This window comes from Trichosurus vulpecula, chromosome 2, assembly GCF_011100635.1.
Source record: "Trichosurus vulpecula isolate mTriVul1 chromosome 2, mTriVul1.pri, whole genome shotgun sequence".
Lineage (NCBI taxonomy): Eukaryota > Metazoa > Chordata > Mammalia > Diprotodontia > Phalangeridae > Trichosurus > Trichosurus vulpecula.
In genome coordinates, this window is record NC_050574.1 from 197,317,064 (window position 1) to 197,340,668 (window position 23,605).

At 38.2% G+C, this 23,605-nt stretch overlaps 2 protein-coding genes across 6 annotated transcripts in view; one reads left to right on the forward strand and one right to left on the reverse strand.

The window, feature by feature from the left end:
• Nucleotides 1–23,605, forward strand: part of NBEA (neurobeachin) — a 768,499-nt gene that overhangs the window by 672,191 nt on the left and 72,703 nt on the right. The gene's annotated exons all lie outside the window — the stretch shown is intronic.
• Nucleotides 17,958–18,281, reverse strand: LOC118840313 (40S ribosomal protein S29). Its single transcript, XM_036747796.1, has one exon. It carries the CDS (start codon nucleotides 18,253–18,255, stop codon nucleotides 18,085–18,087), a length of 171 nt encoding a protein of 56 aa, XP_036603691.1. The 5' UTR covers nucleotides 18,256–18,281; the 3' UTR covers nucleotides 17,958–18,084.

The following is a 23,605-nucleotide window of genomic DNA, read 5'->3' on the forward strand; positions in this document are numbered from 1 at the left end:
GCCTCAGTTTCCTCCTCTACAAAATGAGCTGGAGTGGCATACTGCTTCAGTATCTTTGCCAATATAGAGTTGCGAATTTTCAAATTAGCCCAATTTTAATGCTTCATGAATAGTACAGTTGAAAAATGCTGGGTTTGGACTCAAAATACTTGGGTACAAATCCCAGTCTTGCCATTTACCAGCTATGTGACTGTGGGCAAGACACTCTCTCTAAGGCTCAGTTTTCTCATATGTAAAAATGAGTGTTGGGCTAGAGGGCCTTTTAGCTGCGTTGCTGCTCTGTCTGTGATCCTGTGATCCATAATGATATTTGTCATTTTTTTTTATCCTGTTCCTTGATAGGGAGGGTAATCAGAGAGACAGTAAGTGATTCCTGGATTCAGGGATTAGGCAAAGATGATGTCCATGAATAATCAACAAGCCCACTGTGCACTATGCACTCAGCAACCGCTGGAGATAGAGAGAAAGGTAAAGGAGGCCACCTTCTAATGGGAGAGGCCTCGTGAACTTAACTAGGTGTGTGTCACACAACAAGAGAGAGAGACACAGAAAGAGCAAATTGAAGGTAACCCCGGAGGGGAAGGCCCTAGTGTCTGAGGGGACAGGAAGGAACCCCTGAAGAAGGCAGGATTTGAGCTAAGCTTTGACAAAAACCAGAGAAACAAAGGTGAAAAGGAGGAGGTAGAGTGCTCCAGGCATGGGGGGCAATCCGTGCAAAGGACTGTTACCTGACATGCAGGAATTCTAGGCTGCTTAAATTCTTAATTTTATTTTACTAACAATTATTTATAGAGTGAAGTGATCATATCCTTTTGTTAGTGCAAAATAAATTATGTGCATTTGGTATATTTTATTCAAAAACAAATGATGTGATTAATTTGAATACAAACTAGAATCTAAAATTTTGATAATTAAAGCCATAAAATCTACTTTACTTGATTTTTTAATCATATGAATTCAGTGACAGTTGATTACTTTCTGATGACCTCTGAAATTTCTTAGTGACTATTTAATAAAGGAAATACTTTTCTTATCCATAAAAGTACTTGGTATTTCTAAACTCCTTTTCTCCAAAGATCTAAAAAGTATTTTGTATGCCTTTTAAATTTTATCCTCAAAAACTGAAATGTATTAGTAGTAAATATGAATATAAAATCTCAATCCTAGGAAAAGAAAAAAGAAACTGTCCCTGCCCTCAAGTATCAAAGGATACAACTTGTACACCTGTATTTATAAAGTAAAACAAGGTAATGGGAGCAGGAGAAGTTGTAGTAATCAGAAAAGGTCTCATGTAGGAAGCAGGTGGCCATTTAATTGAACCTTGAAGAGAGATAACCAATCTATAGGCAGAGGTAAAGAGGGAGTTCATTTCAGGAATGGGGAACAGTCTGCAATAGAAATCCCATGACTTTCTCTTTCATCTGTAGATGGATAACTTAACCCTCCCCAAACCTCTCTAGTCTTCATCTTCTTTTCATAGGTTTCCTTTCTTCCTTAAAACATAAGCTCCTGGAGGGCAGAGACTCTCTTTATTCTTGCTTGTATTTGTTTTCTCAATGCTTAGCAAGATGCCTGCAACTGGGAAGCACTTAATAGATGCTTATTGACTTGTTTTTGATTTGCAAATATTTAGAAAGGTAAAAAAGAAGCACCAGAAGCTCATCTAGACCAACTTATGCCATACTGATTTCACTACCTTTTTTGACAAGGTTTTTAGGCTAGTACACCAAGTGAATGCTGTAGATAAAGTATATATAGATTTGTCAGCAATATTTGTCAGAATAAATTTTCTCGTGATATCATTATAAATAAGATGGAAAAAATGTGGACTAGAAAATAGTAGAGTTAGATGGACTTAAAATTTGCTAAATAACATTATCAAAAAATGTTGAATAATAGGATAATATCAGCCTGTAGATATGTATATCTTTAGTGGTATATCACAAGATCAGCTCAGCCATTTTTTTCCAATAATTTTATTAAGGAATTGAGGTCAGCTTTTAATTTTCTACTCAGTGATTTCAGTGTAAAGTTGGGTAAAAGGGAAGATGATGAAAAATTTATCAGTGAACATGGCTTAGATTGGAGAAACAAGAGATGCTGAAGACTTTGAACTCCTTACAAATCTCAAATTTATATAAATTTTTTTTTATCTTGAAGAGTCAGAAGGCCATAAATATACCGTATTTCCCCATGTAGAAGACGCACCTTAATTTTGGGGCCCAAAATTTGAAAAAAAAATGTATTACAGAAAGTTATTGAACTCAAGTTTTATTCATCTGCTCATAGCTTTCAGGCATCTTTTGGACAAATCTGGGGTGTGTAGACATGCTTAGTCCATTCCATTTCATGAACCTGGAGCACCAATTGTGTCCTCCTTTGAAATCAGTAACTTCTTTTTCATCAGCAATTCTTCCTGCCTCATGCTGAACCATCTTTGTGGACACAAGAATTCCAATTGCCCTTTGCTCTTCAATCCATACCTTCAATTCCCTCCCTAAATCAGGCCATTTTGCTGACCTGCCTCTCATGGCCTTCTGCTGTGGCATTTTCAGTAGGGTTTCTTTTTCCCGTAGCCAGTCTTGGATTACTTTCTCAGTTGGAGGAGGACCAAACTTACGTTCAGCAGCACGATTTCCATTCACTTTTACAAACTGGATCGCTTTTAACTTGAATTCAGCACTATATGAAAATCTTTTCAGAGCCATTTCTGGGCAGAACGTGGGAAAACGTAACCTAATATAACGGTAATAAATGCAAAACAGTGAGCGCAAAGACAACAAGTGCGAAAAAGCGGGAAATGCCAGTAAAAAAATCTACAACCACTGTATAAGACGCACCCAGTTTTTAGATCCCAAATTTTCAAAAAAAAAAAGGGTGCATCTTATACATGGGGAAATACGGTAGCAAGCACAAACAATATCACGAAAATTGAAATGGTTAGTATATTAACAGGAAATGAATGGTAACCAGAAGTGGGAATCATGTCAAAATCAGCTGTCTACATGCAATTAGACCATTGACTAGTTAGAACAAAGGCCAAATCAACATCAAATTAAAAGAAACAATAAAGATGAGAAGATGCTGTGAATTATTACAATAATTGACATTCAGATTAGTTTGTCAGTACTGAGAAAGAGAAAATGTAAAAAGGCAAATCAGTCACTGAACAAGCATTTGTTAGACACCTACTTTGTACCAGGCACTGTGCCTGGGAGTTTGGGAGAATAAATACAAAAACAAAAATAGACCCTGCCCCCAAAGAGCTTACATTTTTTCCAGAGAAACAATAGGTTCATAAATAAGTATTTACAAAATAAATAGAAGGTAATTGAAGAAGAGAGGAGACTCCTGGGGGAATAAGAAAAGACATCATGCAGAGGATTGCATGAGCAGAATTTTGAAAGAAACTAGACATTTGTAGAAACTGCAGTAAGGTGGGAATTTATGTCCAGGAGGAAGGCAAATAACAGGAAGGCCAGCTTGACTGAACTATAATGTTAGAAGGGGAGTTATCGATAATAAAGTTGAAAAGAAAGTTATATTTGGGACAATTTATGGAGGATTTTAAAAACTTATCGGAACTTATCCCAGATAAGTTCTGTCCTAGATAAATTTGATCCTAGAGGCAAGAGGGGGCCATTAGAGTGTATTAAGGAGGAGAATGACATGGTCGCTCTTGAACTTTAAGAAAATAATTGTGGCAACTGTGTGAAGGATGGATAGATTGGATAGGGGAGAGAGTTTAGCCACTTTGATTATCACCATTTTCTGCAAAAGTTTTACCAGTGTGAAAGTTGCCAAGACAAGAAGCCAAAAGAACTTAGAAACTTCTCTTTGCTAAGCAAAGCTCTTTGGTGGAAGCCAAGGACATTGCAAGGTTATAATGTAAACTCATTTGCAAAGCTCTATAGAGGAGTACAATAGGAGCAGTATTGCAGACAGCAATTTACTTTGTATTTGTTTTTGTACATTTTACCTCCCCCAATAAAATATAAGCTTAATGTCAGGAATTGTTTATTTGTAACCCAGTGCTTTGCATAGTACCTGGCATATGCAAGGAGTCTAATAAATACTTTTTGATTCATTGATTAATTAATAAGCAGTATAAAGGATTTCTTCAAAGAAATATATGACTGGAAGAAACAGATGGATAAATCACATAAGAAGAGTAAGGAATATGATGTCAGGAAGATTATCGGCAGATCCTTAGTACCTGTGTGGACTTACTGTAGACTTTATTGGAAAACATGGATGGGAGTCACACAGGATTGCCTGATACAGATGGGTTGCAATATGCATCACTGGAACTACATAGATCCATTGGAGTATCAGAATACATGTTGAACTTCCCCTGTTTGGAAGTAAGCTCCTTGATGGCAAGGACTATTTCATTTTTATGTTTCTGTATCACCAGCTCTCTTACATGAAGTAAGCACTTAATATTTTTTTGTTGAACAAATTTGAAGCCCCAGAACATTTCAAGCACTCCTACCTGAGAGCCATGATTTGGAAAGAGATTGAGCCAACAATCCATACAGGAAAAACTAAATGGATTTTAAAAATTCATATTATCCAGACCATAACATGCAGTTGGATGGCCAGTACATTAAATAATGTATAGACAGTAAAGTGGACCAAAAATTGAATAGAAGAATTAGAATAAGCTCATTTGCATTTAGGGTATTACACCATTCATTTAACAATCCAAGCTATTGCCTGATTTGAGGGCCTTATTAAGACAAATGTTGTTGTAGTGATACAGTATGGTTGTGATTCTTGGAAGCCACAATCTATGAAAATTAATGCAAGTGACCCAAAATGCATTGGAGAAATGTTTTATAGACTATGAAAATATGATAGACAATATTTTTGGTGATGAACCTACATACACGAAGAAACATAAAGTACATCATTGAGGAAATATATAATCATTAAGCAAGGCAGGCCAATTGTGTGATAAGATTGAGGAATAAGAATTGTAATAGCCGAAACCACAAAATAAAAAGAGACCTGATGAAGACCTCCCTCATACTCAATGGTTCCTCTTTAAAGAATCTATGAACACAATGTGGGTAGACATTGCATAGAATGAGAAAGCATATGTCAGTTGTGAACTGCACCAGTTGAGGGGATACTCAAGTCAACAATATCACATTTTTATTGAAATAATGAAGTATTTAAGGGAGGAACTACTAACAGTGGCCTTATTAGTTTGCCAATGATATGAAGATGGGAGGCACAAATAATATGGTAGACTGTATAATAGGAGCCCCCCAAAGATCTCAACATTTTGGAAGATTTGGCTAAATTGAATAAATTGCTAAGGCCAGTCACCAGCACTAGGGCAGATATCCCTAGATAACTGTTCACTTTAAAAAATCTGAAGTTTTACTTGACCATAATTTCAGTGTGTCGCCAGGTGAGCCGACTACCATGTATTAAACTTCATTAAAAGATGTAAAAGCTCCACAACATTGGAGGTGATAAGTATACTATATCCTGCCCTGGTCAGCCCACATCTGGAATACTATGGGATCACATTCTACAATTCAGTTAAACAGACAAATATTAAGTGCATGCATGCAATACTTTGTGTTATGTGCTGGTTGTAATAAAAAGATAATTAAGAATTTTTCCCTGCCTCCTTTGAACTTACAGTCTCACAAAAAGAATAAAACAATAGTACAGAATGAAATATAGTAAATAATAAGAGGTAAAAAGTGCCAGGCAGTTTCTGAGGAAGGAGAGATTATTTCTGCCTGGGTAGACCAAGGAACAAGTATTTATTTATTGAGCTCCTACTTTGTGCAGGTCCCGTGTTAGACAGTGGGGATCATTATCATCATAATGATATTATATGGCACTTTAAATTTTGTAAAATGCCTCTCCAAACATAATCAGGCTGATGCTCAGGCAACAGATGTTCGAGGTTATCTCATTTTATGGAAGATTTAATGGAGGCTCATACAAGTGAAGTTACTTGACTAGAGTACTATAGCTAGGTAGTGGCAGACTTGGGACTGAAACATAGGCTTAATGAGTCTTTGATGCCAGACCTCTTTTCAGAGAGCTTCACGTCACTTCCTGGGAAAATTCCATAATGGATTATTAAAATAGATGGTCATGGGGCAGCTAAGTGGCACAGTGAGTAGAGCACCGGCCCTGGAGTTGGGAGGACCTGAGTTCGAATCTAGCCTCAGACACTTGACATACTTGCTAGCTGTGTGACCTTGGGCAAGTCACTTAACCCCAATTGCCCTGCCAAAAAACCAAACAAAAAACAAAATAGATGGTCAGTGAGCATCTATCTAGAAAAAGAGGCCATTAGTATACAGAGTGAGCGTGGCTTCATCAAGAGCAGTAGACTAAACATTATCTCCCTTTTTGAAAGGATTTTGCTAAGCCAGTAGATCAGGGGAATGTAAGCAATTGTGAAAGGATCTCCTTTTTCAAGAAGATGTATAGGAAATCACATGGACTAGATAATAATACAGTTAGGTCCATTTAGAGCTAGTTGGATGGTTATACTCAAAGAGTGGTTGTTAATGATTCGATGTCAGCTCCGCAAGAAGTCTCCGGTGGAATATTCCAAGATTCTGTACTTGATTCTGTGCAGTTTAATATTCTTATCAACGACCTGAATAAAAGCGTAGATTATATATTCATCAGATTTTTAGATGACACCGAGCTGAAAGGGACAGCTAAAACACTGAGTGATAAAGTCAGGCTACAAAAAGAATCGCAATGATGATGATAACAATCATAGCATTTCGGGGTGGTACAAAGTGTTTTATAAATATTAGCTCATTTTATCCTCACAACAACCCGGGAGGGGGGTGCTATTATTACCTCTATTTCACAGAGGAGGAACCTGAAGAAGACACAGGCTTCCTTGCACAGCTAGTAAGTGTCTGATGCTTGATTTGAACTCGGGTCTTCCTAACTCCAGGCTCAGTGCTCTATCCACTGTCCCACTTAGCTACTTAAACCTAGAAAGATGAGATTCAGTAAGGATAAATGTAAAGTCTTCCGTTTAGGTGGAACGCATCGCTTTCGTAAGGGTAGGATGGAGTTCATTAAATAGCAGTTTGTTTGAGGTCGGGGCAGGGAAGAGATAGATCTGAGAGATTTAGTGGTCTACAAGCTCAGTGTGAGACAACAGTATGGTAAGTCAGCCATAATGTTTTTTTTTTTTTTGGTTTTGTTTTTTTTTTTGCTTTTTGGCAGGGCAATTGGGGTTAAGTGACTTGCCCAAGGTCACACAGCTAGTACATGTGTCAAGTGTCTGAGGTCAGATTTGAACTCAGGTCCTCCTGACTCCAGGGCCGGTGCTCTACTCACTGCGCCACCTAGCTGCCCCTGTCAGCCATAATGTTAATGCATTCGTAGGCTACCTCTAGAGAGATACAGCTTCTGGAAAACACTGGCGCATGCCACCTGCAATTTGATACAGCAGAAAGGGCACTGGCTCCAATCTGGGTTCAAACTCCTTCCCTAATGCTTATTACCACTGTGACTTCAGAAAAGTCACTTAACCTCCCTGGGTCTCAGTTTCCCAATAAATAAAATGGGGGGGGGTGGACTAGATGGTCTCTTAAGGTCCCTTTAAGCTCTAGGTCTGGGATCCTGTGACCTCTAGGAAGAGAAAGGTGATTAACTAAAGATGCTGGATGATATATGCAGTTTCAGAAGTGGCTGATGTGTTGACTTGTTTTGTTTTACTATATGTATTTATTTTAAGTAAGGGCTTCTTTGGCAGAAAGGAAGGACAGAGGATGGGTTGGGTTAGCAGTTGGTGATAAAAATACAAAAAGGCTCAGTCAAATTTTCAACATAAGAAAAAAGTGCAGATGGGGACAAACAACAATTTCAGTACAGCCTTGTTAAATTCAATATATACTTTAAAAAATACATGTAACAGAAATTCAGTTTCTTATGCCCTACTCATATTCTTTATATGTGGAAAGTTTGTGCTTACTAATAACTGTTAAGTTTATTTTTTTTCTTTAAAGAAATGAAGCAGTAATAGTCCTATTATACTTGACCTTGTTCAGACTACATCTAGAGTATTTATTTCCCTTCTGGGCACTCCACTTTAAGAAGGACATTTAGAAACTAGAGAGGTTTGAGAGGACGACCAGGATAGGGAAAGGCCTTGAGTCTATGACATATGAAAATCAATTAAAGGAACTAGAGATGTTTAGCCTGGAAAGAAAACTTGGGTGTGAATATGATAGCTGACATTTGGAGGCAAAATTAGAAATGCTCTGGCTGGCCCTGGAGGGAAAAACCACAAGCGATGGGTAGAGATGTTGCAGACAGCCCAATTTAGATTTGGTGCCCAGAAAAACTTTCTGAAAACTAGAACTATCCAAAAGCTGGATAAGCTTTCCCTCTAGAGTGGGGCTTCCTAAACTTTTTCCCCTCGGAGACCCTTTCTCACAACCCCAGACATATAGGTATATAAATCAAACATTTAATGATAATAAATCGTAAAGAAATTTATTGTGAAACAATTCTTTGGGGTGTGTGTGTGTGTGTGTGTGTGTGTGTGTGTAATTTTACCATTTATTAAAGACAAAAGCAAAGTTGCATACTAATGAGATGGATGTGCTTGTTTAGTTTTACATAAACAATTAAATCACGGTGGAATATTTAATACTGCAGGACATAGAGTATCTTCAACGTTTTTTCAGAGTTGATCAACATTTTGATTTTATAATCATCAATGCTGAGAGTGCCACTTCGCATAAATATGTAGTACAAAATGGCAGAAGTATGTTTAGGGCCATTTCTGAAATTGTTGGAAATTCTGTCCTAATTCCAAGCCAAAATTCGTTTAGTGATTTTGTATATACATTACATACAGTAGCCTCGAATCTGAGACGAGGTGTTTCTAGCACCGTTCATTGGCATTGCGTGACATGATGGCATGCACAGTGCAGTGTGTATGTTGTATGTTCAGAACCAAGGCTGCAGTGAAGTTGCTCAGTGCAACACGGGCAAGCACTGCCTGAAACACCTCAGATTTATTATGTATTCAATTTTGAATTGATTTTTGATTGTTGTACATTCAGAAACCTATTACTATTGCCAAATTTTTCACAACCCCTACATTCAGTTATGTGACTCCCTATGGAGTTATGACCGAGTTTAAGAAGGTTGCTCTAGAGATGATGGGTTCCTCCTCATTAAATGCCCCCATCATTTATATTCAGTCATGTTGGTATTCAAGGAGAGGGTGAATGACTTTTTCTCTGGTTTTAATAGAGATTCCTTCTGAGTATAGTTGGATTAGAAGGCTGCTGAGGTACCTTCAAATTCTTTAAATCCATAATTTGATGGTTTCCATACTCTTTGTATTAAATGTAGGTCAAATACTGGTTCTGCGGGCAAATCACCTAACACCTGTTGGTCTTTGTTTCCTCATCTGTAAAATAAGGGGGTTAGACTAGATAGTGTCTGAAGACTTCTGGATCTCAGTACTGACCTGAAATTTTCTTTAGTTGGGATTGATCCTCTGGGTGCTACAAGAAAAAAAGCAGGGATATATTCTGTTCTCTCACTCGACTTTTATGTGACATGTGAAAAGTCTGAGAGATGTAATTTCTGGGTAATTAATAATTATTTTATTAATTATGGCTAGCAAATAATTAATAAAAGGGGTCAGTGACACTCTCGGGGACCAAAGATGAATCATGGAGGCCACTCATGCTTTTATACCTTTGAAAGAGTGAGTATTCCCCACAGGCAGAAATCAATTCTTACTGGTTAGCAATTAATGAGACAATAAATATTATAATGAGAGGTGGGCATATTCTAATGAGGGGCTGGGAGGACATGACTTTGATTATGTCACTCTTACTCAACTCTGCAATCAGCCCACCCTTGCTACAAACAATCTTGACAAAAGGGATCCCCAGTCCTGCCTGAGTAGAACACAATGGGCCCGAATTCACCTAGATTAGATTCTTTTTGTAAGGTCTTATAGTTGGGTGGGACAACAAGCATGTACCTAGAGGATATGGGCAGTCTCAGCTATCAGTAATGCCCTTCACAAGGATTGGGCTTTGCATGAGGAAATAGAAAGTGAAAAATCCCTGAATCCCCCTACTTCCCTCCTTCTCCCTGCCCCCCATATATTAGTGATTGGTTGTTAACAATCATTTATTTTTAATGCAACACAAAAAAAGATTACAACTTATAGAGTGGTGCCAATGTTGATGCAAATCAATCAGAGTAGGAGGTAGATGAAGACTTGGAAAGCCTGATAGAGGAGCATTCAGGAAGTTCATACTATCGTAAATCTAGATGGAAGAGATGGAAGGGATCTCAGAGGTTATCTGCTCCTGTCCCCTCAATTTACAGATTAAAAAACTAAGGCCCAGCAGAGTAGTTAAGTGACTTATAGCTGTAAGTTATCACAGCTATTAAATGTCTGAAGCAAGATTGGAGCACAGACTTTCCTAGCTGCAAGGCTGGTTCCCTGTCTTGTACACCATTATTTCTCTAAATAATCTTCTGTATGTACAATCACAAAAGCAAATAATTCTTCCCCATTCTTCATATAAGTGTTTTAAGCTTTTGTTTTTATTGCTGTTGATTTATCCTGCGTTTGATAAATATAACAAAAAACCTTCAAGCAGAACAAAAATACCTAAGATATTGAGGGAAAAATAGATTCCTAGAGTGCCAAAATAAAAAGATTGCCTCATAATCCTAGCAAAATAATATATAATTCAGGAAAGAAAGCTAATTATAAAATTCATCCATAGAGTATCCTGTTTAATAAAATAACACATGAACTAAATGCAAATAAAATATTGTCTTATTGGAATTCAGAAGTAATATCCAAGAATTTATATATGGGCTTTTACATCTTCCCTTGAATAAAAATAAAATATTAAACTAAATATTATGGCTCACAAAACCTCACTGATAGTTTTCTAATTCCCTTTTTTTGCTTTCAGGCATTCATTAGTTGTATACAAAGAAATCTGGCAAAATAGCTTTTTCATCACAGAAGCTCTATTATTGATAGCACATGAACTTATAAAATCCTAGCTCACACAGGAGCTCAATTTTCTGTTCTAATTGAAGTTTTAAAACCTGATAAGTTTTATTGTTGTTGTTGCCTTAGTTTGAATTGATTTTATTTGTGGGATTGGAAGGAGATAAAAGGGTGTTACTGTTTTAAAAAAAATACTTTACTTCAGTAGCAAAATGTATCTAATACTGTGGTAGAGACAGTCCAAACGTAACTCAGAGGACTCTGAGTATCCAGTCTGTGGTTTATACTGGTCTTGTTTTTCCTTTCCCATCTTGCTTTCTGAGTCTGTTCTTCATTATTCGTCAGTGGCTCAACAAGAGTTGTACCAGAGGTGCACATTCATTTTAGATACCGTTAATAGCTAAATTGTAATCAAAGTAAAGTTTTAGTGTTATTTTTGGATTTCACTTAGCCTTGTTCTTTTAGAGATCCTTCAGCTATTTCAGTGACATTGACTTGAATAGCCAAAAGTTGACTGTAAGTTAAAAAATATTTATCCTCTGTTTGTCACATTCATTTCTAATACAAAAAGATAGAGAGAAGTAGTTTTAGTAGGTGTTATGGAACTATCAGTGTAACCTAGAGACTAAGATTCTTGTCCTATTAGAGTAGGAAAGCCATATATAGATATACATATATACACAGAAATACATATATACATACATACACTATTCCCAGTTCTCTTGAAGGTTCTGCTTATTTTGTCCCAAGACTGATTTCATTAAAATTGAAACCTCTCTATTTTCTCTTCCATAGATCCAGTTACTTGCCAGCCATTTTTTTTCCTTTCCTAGTCAGAAAGAACTTTTGAAACTGATCAATTTATACATCCTTTGACTCAACCTTCTAGAACATTTCATTAAATTATGTTAATCTGTGTAATAGGCATTAAAGTTCACATATGTCTAAAGGGGGAGATCCTTTTTGTGCTACTTAAGGATTGAGATTACAGACTCAAAATCAGTGTCAGAAATGTATTTCAGAAAAACCTACATGGAGACAAATTGTCTGAGTTGGTGAATTTACCTTCTTTGTTTAAAAAAAAAAATCAAAGTAACAATGTCTCTCTAGTTATTAAAGGGAAAAACTAAGTTCAAGTTTGATATTTATTATATATTACATTGACTTAAGACAGTTGAATATTTTTCCACAGGACCTCAGATATCAACTTGACCTTACTGCTATAAGTAAATTTGTTTCTAATACTCTCTTCTCTCTTGTGCTCATTTTTTTATGTAAGCCACCAAAGCGGTATCCATAGAAAAACAAAAGCTCCATATATTTGCTTTTTCTTTTCCGTAAATGCCAAGTTTACCAATATATGTCTAGCTGTCCATAAACAGATCTAGGAATTATAGATATTTTGTTTTCTACTTCGCTTCATTTTCTTGGGACTTTTCTAAGACAGAAAGCAAACCTCTGAGTTAGGAAAACTTGGATTCAAATCCCACTTCTGACACCTTGCTTTTGTGACTCTGGGCAAGTCAAAGTAAATTTTCAGTTCCCCTGGACAATTTCTAAGATGTTAAGCTATAAAAAGTTACCGATCTGCAGTGATAGAAGGATTTTACTCCCAATGAATTTTTTTTTTAAATTGCAAGCCATTTTTTTCTTTCCTATTCAGAAAGAACTTTTGAAACTGATGTTTGTACATCCTCTGACTCAGCCTTCTAGACCATTTCATTAAATTATGTTTATCTGTATAATAAGCGTTAAAATGCACATCTGTCTAAGGAGGGCGTCCATTTTCCATTCTTATTGCTCCATAATTTTGCTTTTTTTATGTTTAAGCACTAGAGTTTTCTCATTCCCATAGAAGAGTGCTGGTGTTTATTATAGTCTCCTTTTTTTGTGTGTATATAGATCAAAAAACAAAAACCTAACATGAGGAAGACAAAGAAAAATTAGAAGTTTGAGTTATTTCCATGCCCTGTTAACAAAAATAGAAAGTGTCTTATTTAAAAGAACTTTTGTGTCCTAATTATAATATTGTTCTCTCAGACTTTAGGACATGATTTCTAAAAAGTTCTTGTAGTTTCTTACTTAGAATTAAAGAGCCAGAATTTTTTGTTTTGTCATGTAAAACTGAAGGCTAAAATTTTTTTTTAATTTAAATTTATTTATGTAACATATTTAGTTTTCAGCATTGATTTTCACAAGAGTTTGAATTACAAATTTTCTCCCCATTTCTACCCTCCCCCCCACTCCAAGATGGCATATATTCTGGTTGCCCTGTTCCCCAGTCAGCCCTCCCCTCTGTCACCCCACTACCCTCCCATCCCCTTTTCCCTTTCTTTCTTGTAGGGCAAGATAAATTTCTACACCTCATTGCCTGTGTATCTTGTTTTCTAGTTGCATGCAAAAACTTTTTTTTGTTGTTTTTGAACATCTGTTTTTAAAACTTTGAGTTCCAAATTCTCTCCCCTCTTCCCTTCCCACCCACCCTCCCTAAGAAGTCAGGCAATTCAACATAGGCCATATGTGTATCATTATGTATAACCCTTCCACAATACTCATGTTGTGAAAGACTAACTATATTTTACTTTTTCCCAACCCATCCCTCTTTATTGAATTTTCTCCCTTGACCCTGTCCCCTTTCAAAAGTGTTTGTTTTTGACTGCCTCCACCCCCATCAGCCCTCCCCTCCATCATCCCCCCGTTTTTTTTTTATCTTCTTCCCTCTTCTTTCCTGTGGGGTAAGATTCCCAATTGGGTATGTATGGTATTCCCTCCTCAGGCCAAATCTGATGAGAGCAAGGTTCACTCATTCCCCCCTCACCCGCCCTCTCTCCTCCTCCCACAGAACTGCTTCCTCTTGCCCCCTTTATGCGAGATAATCCACCCCATTCTATCTCTCCCTATCTCCCTCTCTCAGTATGTTCCTCTCTCATCCCTTAATTTGATTTTATTTCTTTTAGATATCTTCCCTTCATCTTCAACTTACCCTGTTCTCATTCTCTCTCTCTCTCTCTCTCTCTCTCTCTCTCCCTCTGTATATATATATGTATATATATATATGCATATTCCCTTCAGCTACCCTAATACTGAGGTCTCATGAATCATACATGTCATCTTTCCATGTAGGAATGTAAACAAAACAGTTCACCTTTAGTAAGTCCCTCGCAATTTCTTTTTCTTGTTCTTTTTCTTGATTACCTATTCATGCTTCTCTTGATTCTTGTGTTTGAAAGTCAAATTTTCTATTCAGTTCTGGTCTTTTCACTGAGAAAACTTGAAAGTCCTCTATTTTATTGAAAATCCATATTTTGCCTTGGAGCATGATACTCAGTTTTGCTGGGTAGGTGATTCTAGGTTTTAATCCTAGCTCCATTGACCTCCGGAATATCATATTCCAAGCCCTTCGATCTCTTAATGTAGAAGCTGCCAGATCTTAGGTTATTCTGATTATGTTTCCACAATACTCAAATTGTTTCTTTCTGGCTGCTTGCAGTATTTTCTCCTTGATCTGGGAGCTCTGGAATTTGGCAACAATATTCCTAGGAGATTTCTTTTTGGGATCTATTTGAGGAGGTGATCAATGGATTCTTTCAACTTTTATTTTGCCCTGTGGCTCTAGAATATCAGGGCAGTTCTCCTTGATAATTTCTTGAAAGATGATATCTACGCTCTTTTTTTGATCATGGCTTTCAGGTAGTCCAATAATTTTTAAATTATCTCTCCTGGATCTATTTTCCAGGTCAGTGGTTTTTCCAATGAGATATTTCACATTGTCTTTCATTTTTTCATTCCTTTGGTTCTGTTTTATAATATCTTGATTTCTCATAAAGTCACTAGCTTCCACTTGCTCCAATCTAATTTTTAAAGTTGTATTTTCTTCAGTGGTCTTTTGGACTTCCTTTTCCATTTGGCTAATTCTGCTTTTCAAGGCATTCTTCTCCTCATTGGCTTTTTGGAGCTCTTTTGCCATTTGAGTTAGTCTGTTTTTTAAGGTGTTGTTTTCTTCAGTGTATTTTTCAGTATTTTTTTGGGTCTCCTTTAGCAAGTCATTGACTTGTTTTTCATGGTTTTCTCGCATCCTTCTTATTTCTCTTCCCAGTTTTTCCTCTACTTCTCTAACTTGCTTTTCCAAATCCTTTTTGAGCTCTTCCATGGCCTGGGACCAGTTCATGTTTTTCTTGGAGGCTGTTGGTGTAGGCTCTTTGACTTTGTTAACTTCTTCTGTCTGTATGTTTTGGTCTTCTTTGTCACCAAAGAAAGAAACCAAAGTCTGAGGCTGAATCTGGGTGTGTTTTCGCTGCCTGGCCATATTCCCAACCAACTAACTTGACCCTTGAGTTTTTCAGTGGGGTATGACTGCTTGTAGACTAGAGAGTTCTATGTTCCATGTTTGGGGGGGAGGTGCCGGCTCTGTCACACCAGCACTCCTCCTTCCCCAGGAACCCCCAACCCAGACTGGGCTTAAATCTTCAGCAGGCTGTGCACTCCTGCTCTGATGCACCACTTAATTCCTCCCACCAGGTGGGCCTGGGGCCGGAAGCAAATGCAGCTGTAGCTGCCCCACCTCCGTTGCCCCCGGGGCTGGTAGCCGAACCACAAACTCCTTCTACTCCCGTAGCTTTTCCCACTAACCTTCTCCACAGTCTTTGGTGTTTGTGGGTTGAGAAATCTGGTAACTGCCGCAGCTCACTGATTTAGGGTGCTAGGGCCACCTCTGCCCGGCTCCTGGTCTGGTTGGTCCATGCGGCTCAGGCTGGGCTCTGCTCCGCTCCGTTCCGTTCCCAGCTCCCAGCTCCCAGCTCCGTGTGGGATAGACCTCACCCAGAGACCATCCAGGCTGACCTGGGCTGGAGCCCTGTTTCCCTCTGCTGTTTTGTGGGTTCTGCCGTTCTAGAATTGGTTCAGAGCCATTTTTATAGGTTTTTGGAGGGACTCGGCAGGGAGCTCACGCTAGTCCCTGCTTTCCAGCTGCCATCTTGGCTCCACCCTGAAGGCTAAGATTTTTAACGAAAGCAAATTAAAAATACACATTTGTAGCATTTTTGTAACAGCTTTTAGCCAGTTAACTTAAAGTTATTTGTAGTATACAAAACATTTAAAATATGTGCATAAAAAACAATGGATGAAATCCTACCCTAAACACCTAGCCTTACCTTAGGATAAACAAGTAGACAATAAAGCACCATCTGAAATATCATTTTCCTTTTTATTATACCAGCTAGTATTATTTGAGATGTTTATTAACTTTGTTTTTTATGGAAATTCACTCTCTGAAGTATCCTTTAACTTTTTTTTTGAAAGTTGTATTGATAACATCTGTTTTCATATTATAGTCGTTTCCTGATATATTATCCTACCCACTCCACCCCCATGGAATCTTCCCTTGTTACAAAGAAAAACATTTAATCAAAACCAACTGACACAGTGACCCAATAAGTATATGTAATATTCAGCAGCAATATTTCCCTCCTCCCCCACCCCTCCCCTCAGTACAGAGCAGAATTGAATTATCATTTGTCTTCTGGAATCAGTTTTGCCTTTAATCTAAATTCAGCTACCCCTTAATATTTTCATCTTCATTATTGTGGTCATTGTCAATATTGCTCTCCTGGTTCTGCTTTTTTCATCCTACATGAGTTTATATAAGTCTTCTCATGTTTCTCTAAATTCATCATATTCATCATTTCTTATAACACAATATAATTGCATTATATTCATACTTCACAATTTGCTCAACTTGCCCCCAGTTGATAGGAACCCACTTTGCTTCTAATTTTTGACCACCATATAAGTGGCTACTTGTTTATGATAAATGTATCCCTTACCAACTTAAACCTGGGTATATTTATTTAGCAATAATAATAGCTAGCATATATATGTATAGAAGATTTGCTAATGTTTGTATAAGGTTTTAAAGGTTTGCCAAAGTACTTTGCAAATATCTCATTTGATCCTCTGGGAGGATTAACCTGGTTGAAAGGTCCTTTTTTTAATCTCCGTTTCACAGAAAAGAAAACTGAGGGAGAAAGGTTAAGCAACTTAACCAGGTATCTGAGGCTGGGTTTTAATTCAAGTCTTCCTTGACCCCTGGTTCAGCACTATCACATCACCTGGTGCCTACCTCACTAACTGATGATTAAATGTAGTATAAAGTCTCTTATTTTTCATTCATTTTAAGCCTATTACATCCCCTCCAAAGTCTCCATTTCTCCATGTTAAATATTCTTTCTTCATTAAATTTATCTTCACATGACATGATTTTGAGCAGCCATATCATCCTAGCAAACTTTCTCTGACTGTGTCCCAACTTGTTATGACCTTTCTAACATGGCACTACACAAAACTATACAGTACTGTAGAGGTTACCTGATCAGGATAGATTATAATGACTGTTATTTCCCTAACTCTGGCTTTCTATTAATATGAAAATCCTTATTAACTTTTTTGGTAGTTGCAACATATTGCCGACTCATGCTGACCCTGAAGTTCACTAAAAAACATAGTACTTAACTGAAGTGTTATGAGTGTTATAAAATAAAGCTGCTCTTCAGGAACCATTGGCAGCTTTGTTCCCATTAGAAAACAGATCATCTCTCTGGGTCTTAGTTCCTCATCTGTAAAATGAGAAAGGTACCCTCTGAGTCCTTTCTAGCACTAAATCTATGTTCCTATGATCAGACATGACCTTCTGTAGGAGGTAGTATCCTAGTTATATTTTGAAGAAAGCTAGAGATTCCATAAGGTAAAAGAGAAGAGAGAACATTCTAGGTGTGGGGGACAGGCTATATAATGACATGGAAAGAGGAGACAGATTGTCACATAAGCAGGCCAGTTTAGCTGAAATGATGAAGTACATGAAAGGGAGTAATAGGATAGCAATCTGAAAAATAAGTTTTTGGTTTTTTTTTTTTTTAATAACTGAGGATGACCTTTTTAATCGTATATGCAAATGGTAGCATAGAATGTACAACAGAATCAGATCTTTAGGAGGGTAGATCAAATAGTCGTCCAGAATCCAGTAAAATGGTATATAGTCACTGATGGTCAGTGTAAGCAAGATCCGTTAATATAACTTAGTCCAACTTGATGAAGCCGATGTCTTTTGCATACTGCCGGAAGCACTGGCGGCACATGTTCAGGCCATACTTGCGGATCAGGCCATGCCGGTTCGAACAGACGCGGCACGACCGAGACCCCTGGCCGAATTTGCGAGGGTGACTCCAGTAGAGCTGCTGGTGACCCATGGCGCCACTAACAAGGACCGGAGACAAAAAAAAGCTGAAAAATAAGTTTGAACCAGATTGCAAAGGACTTTAAGTGCCAGGCCAGCAGGGTTGGTTTGTTTATTTGTTTTTTAAATCCTAAGGGCAATAGGAACTCCTGAAGCTCCTTAAGTAGACAAGTGACATGGTCAGATATATGCTTTAGGAATATCTCTTTGCTGACAGACTGCTGAGGGTAATAGCAGAACTAGCTATGTTGTGTGAATGTGAAAGAGTATTATTGTGCCATAAGAAATGGTGAAATAGGCAGCTTCAGATGAAATTGGGAAGACCTGTATGAAGTGATCCAGGTAAAATAAGCAGAACTAGAAGAACAGTTTATGCAAAGACAACATTATATAGAAAAAACAACTTTGGAGCACTCTAGAACACTGATAAATGGAATGATAAGCCATAAACCCAGAGGACTAAAAATGAAACATGCCAGAGAGGTCATGGACTTAAAAAGCAATGTGAACATTTGTTTTGCTGGACTGCACATATCTGTTAAGGTCTTGGTTTTCTTTTTTTTTTTTTAACTAGCTTTGCCTAACTAGTTTTGCCTAACTAGTAGATACAGTAATAGGAAAAGATAATAAATGCTTATAAAAATGAATAATCTTAAAAGAAATATCTCTTTAACAGCTGAGTGCAGGCTAGAACCAAGAAGGTAGAAACAGGAGGCAAGAAGACCAACAGACCAGCCAGTAGTCAACAAGTCAAATCAAGTCATCAAGCACTTGTTAAGTGCATTCTCTCTTGGTTCTCCTCCTGTCTGACTACACTATCCCTTCTCTGTCTCCTTTGCTGGAGCCTCTTCCAGATAAGACCGACTAACCGTAGATGTCCCTTGGGGTTCTATCTTGGACTCTCTTCTCCCTCTATACTATTTTATTTTGTGATCTCATCAGCTCCCATAGATTTAATTACCATCTCTGTGCCAGTGATCACCTCTCTGCTGACCTCCAGTCTCACACCTCCTACAGCAGACATCTGGAACTGGATGTCCAGTAGATATCTTAAACTCAGTACATCCAAAAGAGAACTCATAATTTTTCCCCTAAATCCCCCACTTCCCTATTACAGTTAAGGGCTTCACCATCCTCCCAGTTCCTCAAGCTCACAACCTAAGAATCACCTTGGATTCCTCACTATTTCTCACCCTACCCCCTCAACCCCCGACATATCCAAGGTGTTGCCAAAGCCTGTTGATTTTCATCTTTGTAACAGCTCTCGAATATTCCCCCTTCTCTCCTCTGACACTGTCACCACTCTGGAGCGGGCCTTCATCACCTTGTACCTGGATTATTGCAATAGCCTGCTGGAGGGTCTGCCTGCCTCAAGTCCTTCTCATCCTCATCCATCCTTCATTCAGACACTGATGTGATTTTCCAAAGCATAGGTCCAGTTATGTCACCCCACCCCCTCCACTCAATAAACTCCATTGGCTTCCCATTGCCTCCAGGATCAAATACAAAATCCTCTGGTTGGCTGTCAAAGTCTTTTATAACCTAGCCCCCTCCTGTCTTTCCAGTCTTCTTGCACCTTGCTCCTACATGCTCTTTAATCAAGCAGCATTGGCCTCCTGACTGTTCATGAGGAGGAGGATCTCTGCTCAGGTCATTTTTTCTGATTGTCTCCCATACCTGGAGTGCCCTCCTTCCTCATCTCTGCTTAGTGACATCTCTGGTTTCCTTTAAATGCCACCTAAAACCCTGTTTTCTACAGGATGCCCTTCCCAACCCTTCTAGGGCCTCCTCTCTCTCAATTATTTCCTGTTTATCTTCTATGTAGCTTGTTTGTATGAGTTTGTTTGTTGTCTTTCCCTTTAGATTGTGAGCTCTTTTAGGGCAGGGGCCAATGGGCTCTTAATAAATGTCTATTGATTGCTTGATTTCTATTTGTAAGTACTGGCTGAGGACTGTGGATACAAGGAAAAGCAAAAACATAGGCCCTGCCCTCACATTCTAATGGGAGAGGCAACATGCAAACAAGTATATATGTGAGATATAAAATGTGTACAGTATAAATAGGACGCTATCTCAGAGGGAAAGCACAAGTTGGGAGGTGGTTTGAAAGGGAGGAATGACAGGGAACTGGGAGAGGTATTTTGCAGAAGGTAGGAATGGAGCTGAGTCTTGAAAAATAGCCAGAAAAGCTAGGAGGCAGAGGTGAAAATGGATATGCCAGGTATAGGGGATAGCAATGGAAAAGGTGTGGAGTTGGGAGAGTGCCCTGGCAAGGAACTGCAATGAAGACAGTACAGCTGGATTTTAGAGCGTATGTAGGGAGGAATAAAGTGCATGAAAAATGACAACATCAAACTGAGACTAATGATAAAAGTCCAACAAAAGAATTTTCTATTTGATCCTGGACCAGTAGGCTATTTCAGCAGTACAAGCTTGAGGTGATGATGACCTCTACCAGTGTGGTAGCATTGTCAGATATTGTGAAGGTAGAAATGATAAGATAATGATAAGATTTGAACAGAATTCATGTTGGATGAGTGCAAGTGAGGAATCAAGCATAACACTGCAGTTATGCACCTGAGTGACTGTGAAGAGTGGTGGTACCCTTGACAAAGAAGAGAGGGTTTGGGGTAAAGACAGTGGATTTGGTTTTAGACATATTGAGTTTCAGATGTCTGTGGAACAGTTCAAGTTCTGTTGGACAGTTCAAGATGCCCAGTAAACAGTTAGAGATGTGAGGTCAGCAAAGAAATTATGGCCGGACAAGCAGATTTAAGAATCGTCGGTTTAGAGATAATAGTTGAATCCATGGGAGCTGCTGAGCTCACCAGTGAAGTAGTATAGAGGGAAAAGAGAAGAGGACCCATGACAGAGCCTTAGGGGACACCCATAGTTAGCAGACATGACCTGGATGAAGATCCATCAAAGGAAGCTGAGACAGAGAGTTAGGAAGAGAACTAGGGAAAATTGGTGTCTTGAAGAACTAGAGAAAGGAGAGCATTGTTACAAATGATAATAGTAGCTCACACTTATGTAGCACCTGCCAGGCGCCAACCACTGTGCTAAGCAATTTACTATTATTTCATTTGATTCTCACAACAACCCTGGGAGGCAGGTGCTGTTATTATCCCCATTTTACCGATAAGAAAACTGAAGCAAACAGAGGTTAAGTGAAGTTGTTTAAGCCCAGGATCACACAGCTAGTAAGTATCTGAGCCTCTTCCAGCTCTTCCAGACTCCAAATCCAGCACTTTTCACACTGCTCCACCCCACTGCCTCTGTGAAGTAGAAAGTTGGTCTTGGAATCAGGAAGTCCTGGATAAAGTCCCACCTCTGAAAAATACTAGTTGTGTGACTCTGAGCAAATCATGGCTCAGAGTGGCTCAGAAAACTCTAAAAACTTTAGATTGCAGAACAATTGGGATCTGTTTTAAATCTTACAGGAGGATCCCGACAAGCCACATATTGACTTAGTAAGCCACTTATTATTAATATCATCTATATTCTATTGTATTTATATTTTTTCATTAATATTTCCCAGTTACAGTTGAGTTAGTTTTGGGCTGCTTGGGAGTGTTGCAGCCAGCAGCGGATATTAGACATCTTTGAGCTAGTGTTAGTGATGTTGGAGATGTCAAGAAGGAACATTTCTGAGAAAGGATTTAGCAGTCAAGAGAGATGGTTAACTTTGAAGAGAGCAATTTCAGTCGAATGACAAAGTCAGAAGTCAGATTATAGGAAGTTAAGAAGAGGGTGAGAGGAACAGAAATGGAGGCAGAGATTATAGCAGCTTTCCCAAGAAGTTTAGTCACTAAGGGAAGGAGAGATACAGAACGATAAATTAATGGATCAAGTAAGAGGCTTTTTGTTTGTTTTTTAAAATTGGGGAAAAGATAGGAATCTCTGTAGGCAGCAGGGAAACATCAAAGAAATTGAAGATTAGTGAGAGAGTAGGGATGATGGAGGGGGTCAATCTGTTGAAGAAAATATAATGGATTAGGATCACTTGTACATGTGCAGATGTTTGCCTTAGCAAGGAGAAGGGCTTCCCCTTCATGTGAGGCAGGATTGAAGGAGATAGTAGGGGAAGACATGAATGAAGTCCAAAATTAGTAAAAACTCTGATAGTATAAGTTGTAGATAAAAAGGAACATGAGGTAGGCAATAAGGAAGGGACTTAAGATGCCAATAGCCTGCATTTTATACTAATGTGCTTTTAGAATGTCTATACGGCACATGGGAAAGAATGTGAAAAGTTAGATATGAAAGCCCCATTATGGATCTCTTGTCTAACTTCTTCATCTTGTAGATGACACTGATACCAGAGAAGGGAAGTGGCTTGCTCAATGTCACTGTACACGGCAAAGAGTTTAAATAGAATAGATTCTCAATGAGTGGGAAAGGCATGGGAGGGAGAGAGAGAGAGAATTTGGAACTCAAAATGTTTTAAAATGAATTTTAAAAAATATTACATGTAACTGGGAAATATTTAATTAAATAAAAATATTTTTAAAAAGAAAAAATGACAAAATATAATAGATATATTTATAAGGAAGAAAAGAATGCTTGCTGTCAATGAAAAACAAAGGAAGAACAAACATTAAAAATAAGAAAAGTGGTAGGGAGAAGATACTGACATCGTATACTTTCCATTGCTGCCTACCAAGGGATAATATAAGTTTAGGATAATTTGGTTGCAGTCATGAGTGAGCAGAGTTGGAAGAGTGTGTAAGGCCATCTTCTAGGTCTCGGTGATTGGGGAGAAGTAACATATCACCAACCCTTCATTTGTTTAGGGTATTCACAAATTGAACCATGATAACTCAGAAGGATCCATGTTGCCACATGAAATCATTAATATTCTTGTCTTATATAACTCTTATGCTATTATTTTAATTTCCTGTGTATCTATCACTTATTTCTTTAACTGTAAGAGGAAAAGACATGGTATAGTGGGAAAAGCACTAGATTTGAATCAGAGAGCCTGGATTCCAATCCTAACTCTACCTGCTGCTGCTGTTTAGTCATTTGGTCATGTCTGCCTCTTTGTGACCCTGTGTACCCCATGGCATGCCAGGTCCTTCTATCCTCCACTGTCTCTCAAGTTCACATTAGTTGTTTCCATGATACTATCTATCTGTCTCATCTTCTGCCATCCCTTTTCCCTTTGACCTTCAATCTTTCCCAGCATCAGGGTCTGACTCTGCCAGGAACTGGCAGTATACCCTTAAGAAAGTCACTTAAACCTCTCTGAACCTGTTTCCTTATCTATAAAATAAGAAGGTTGAACAAAGTGATGTCTAAACTTCTTTTCGTTGTTGGTTATGATGATCCTAAGGAGTTCCTTGTACAAATGAACCTCA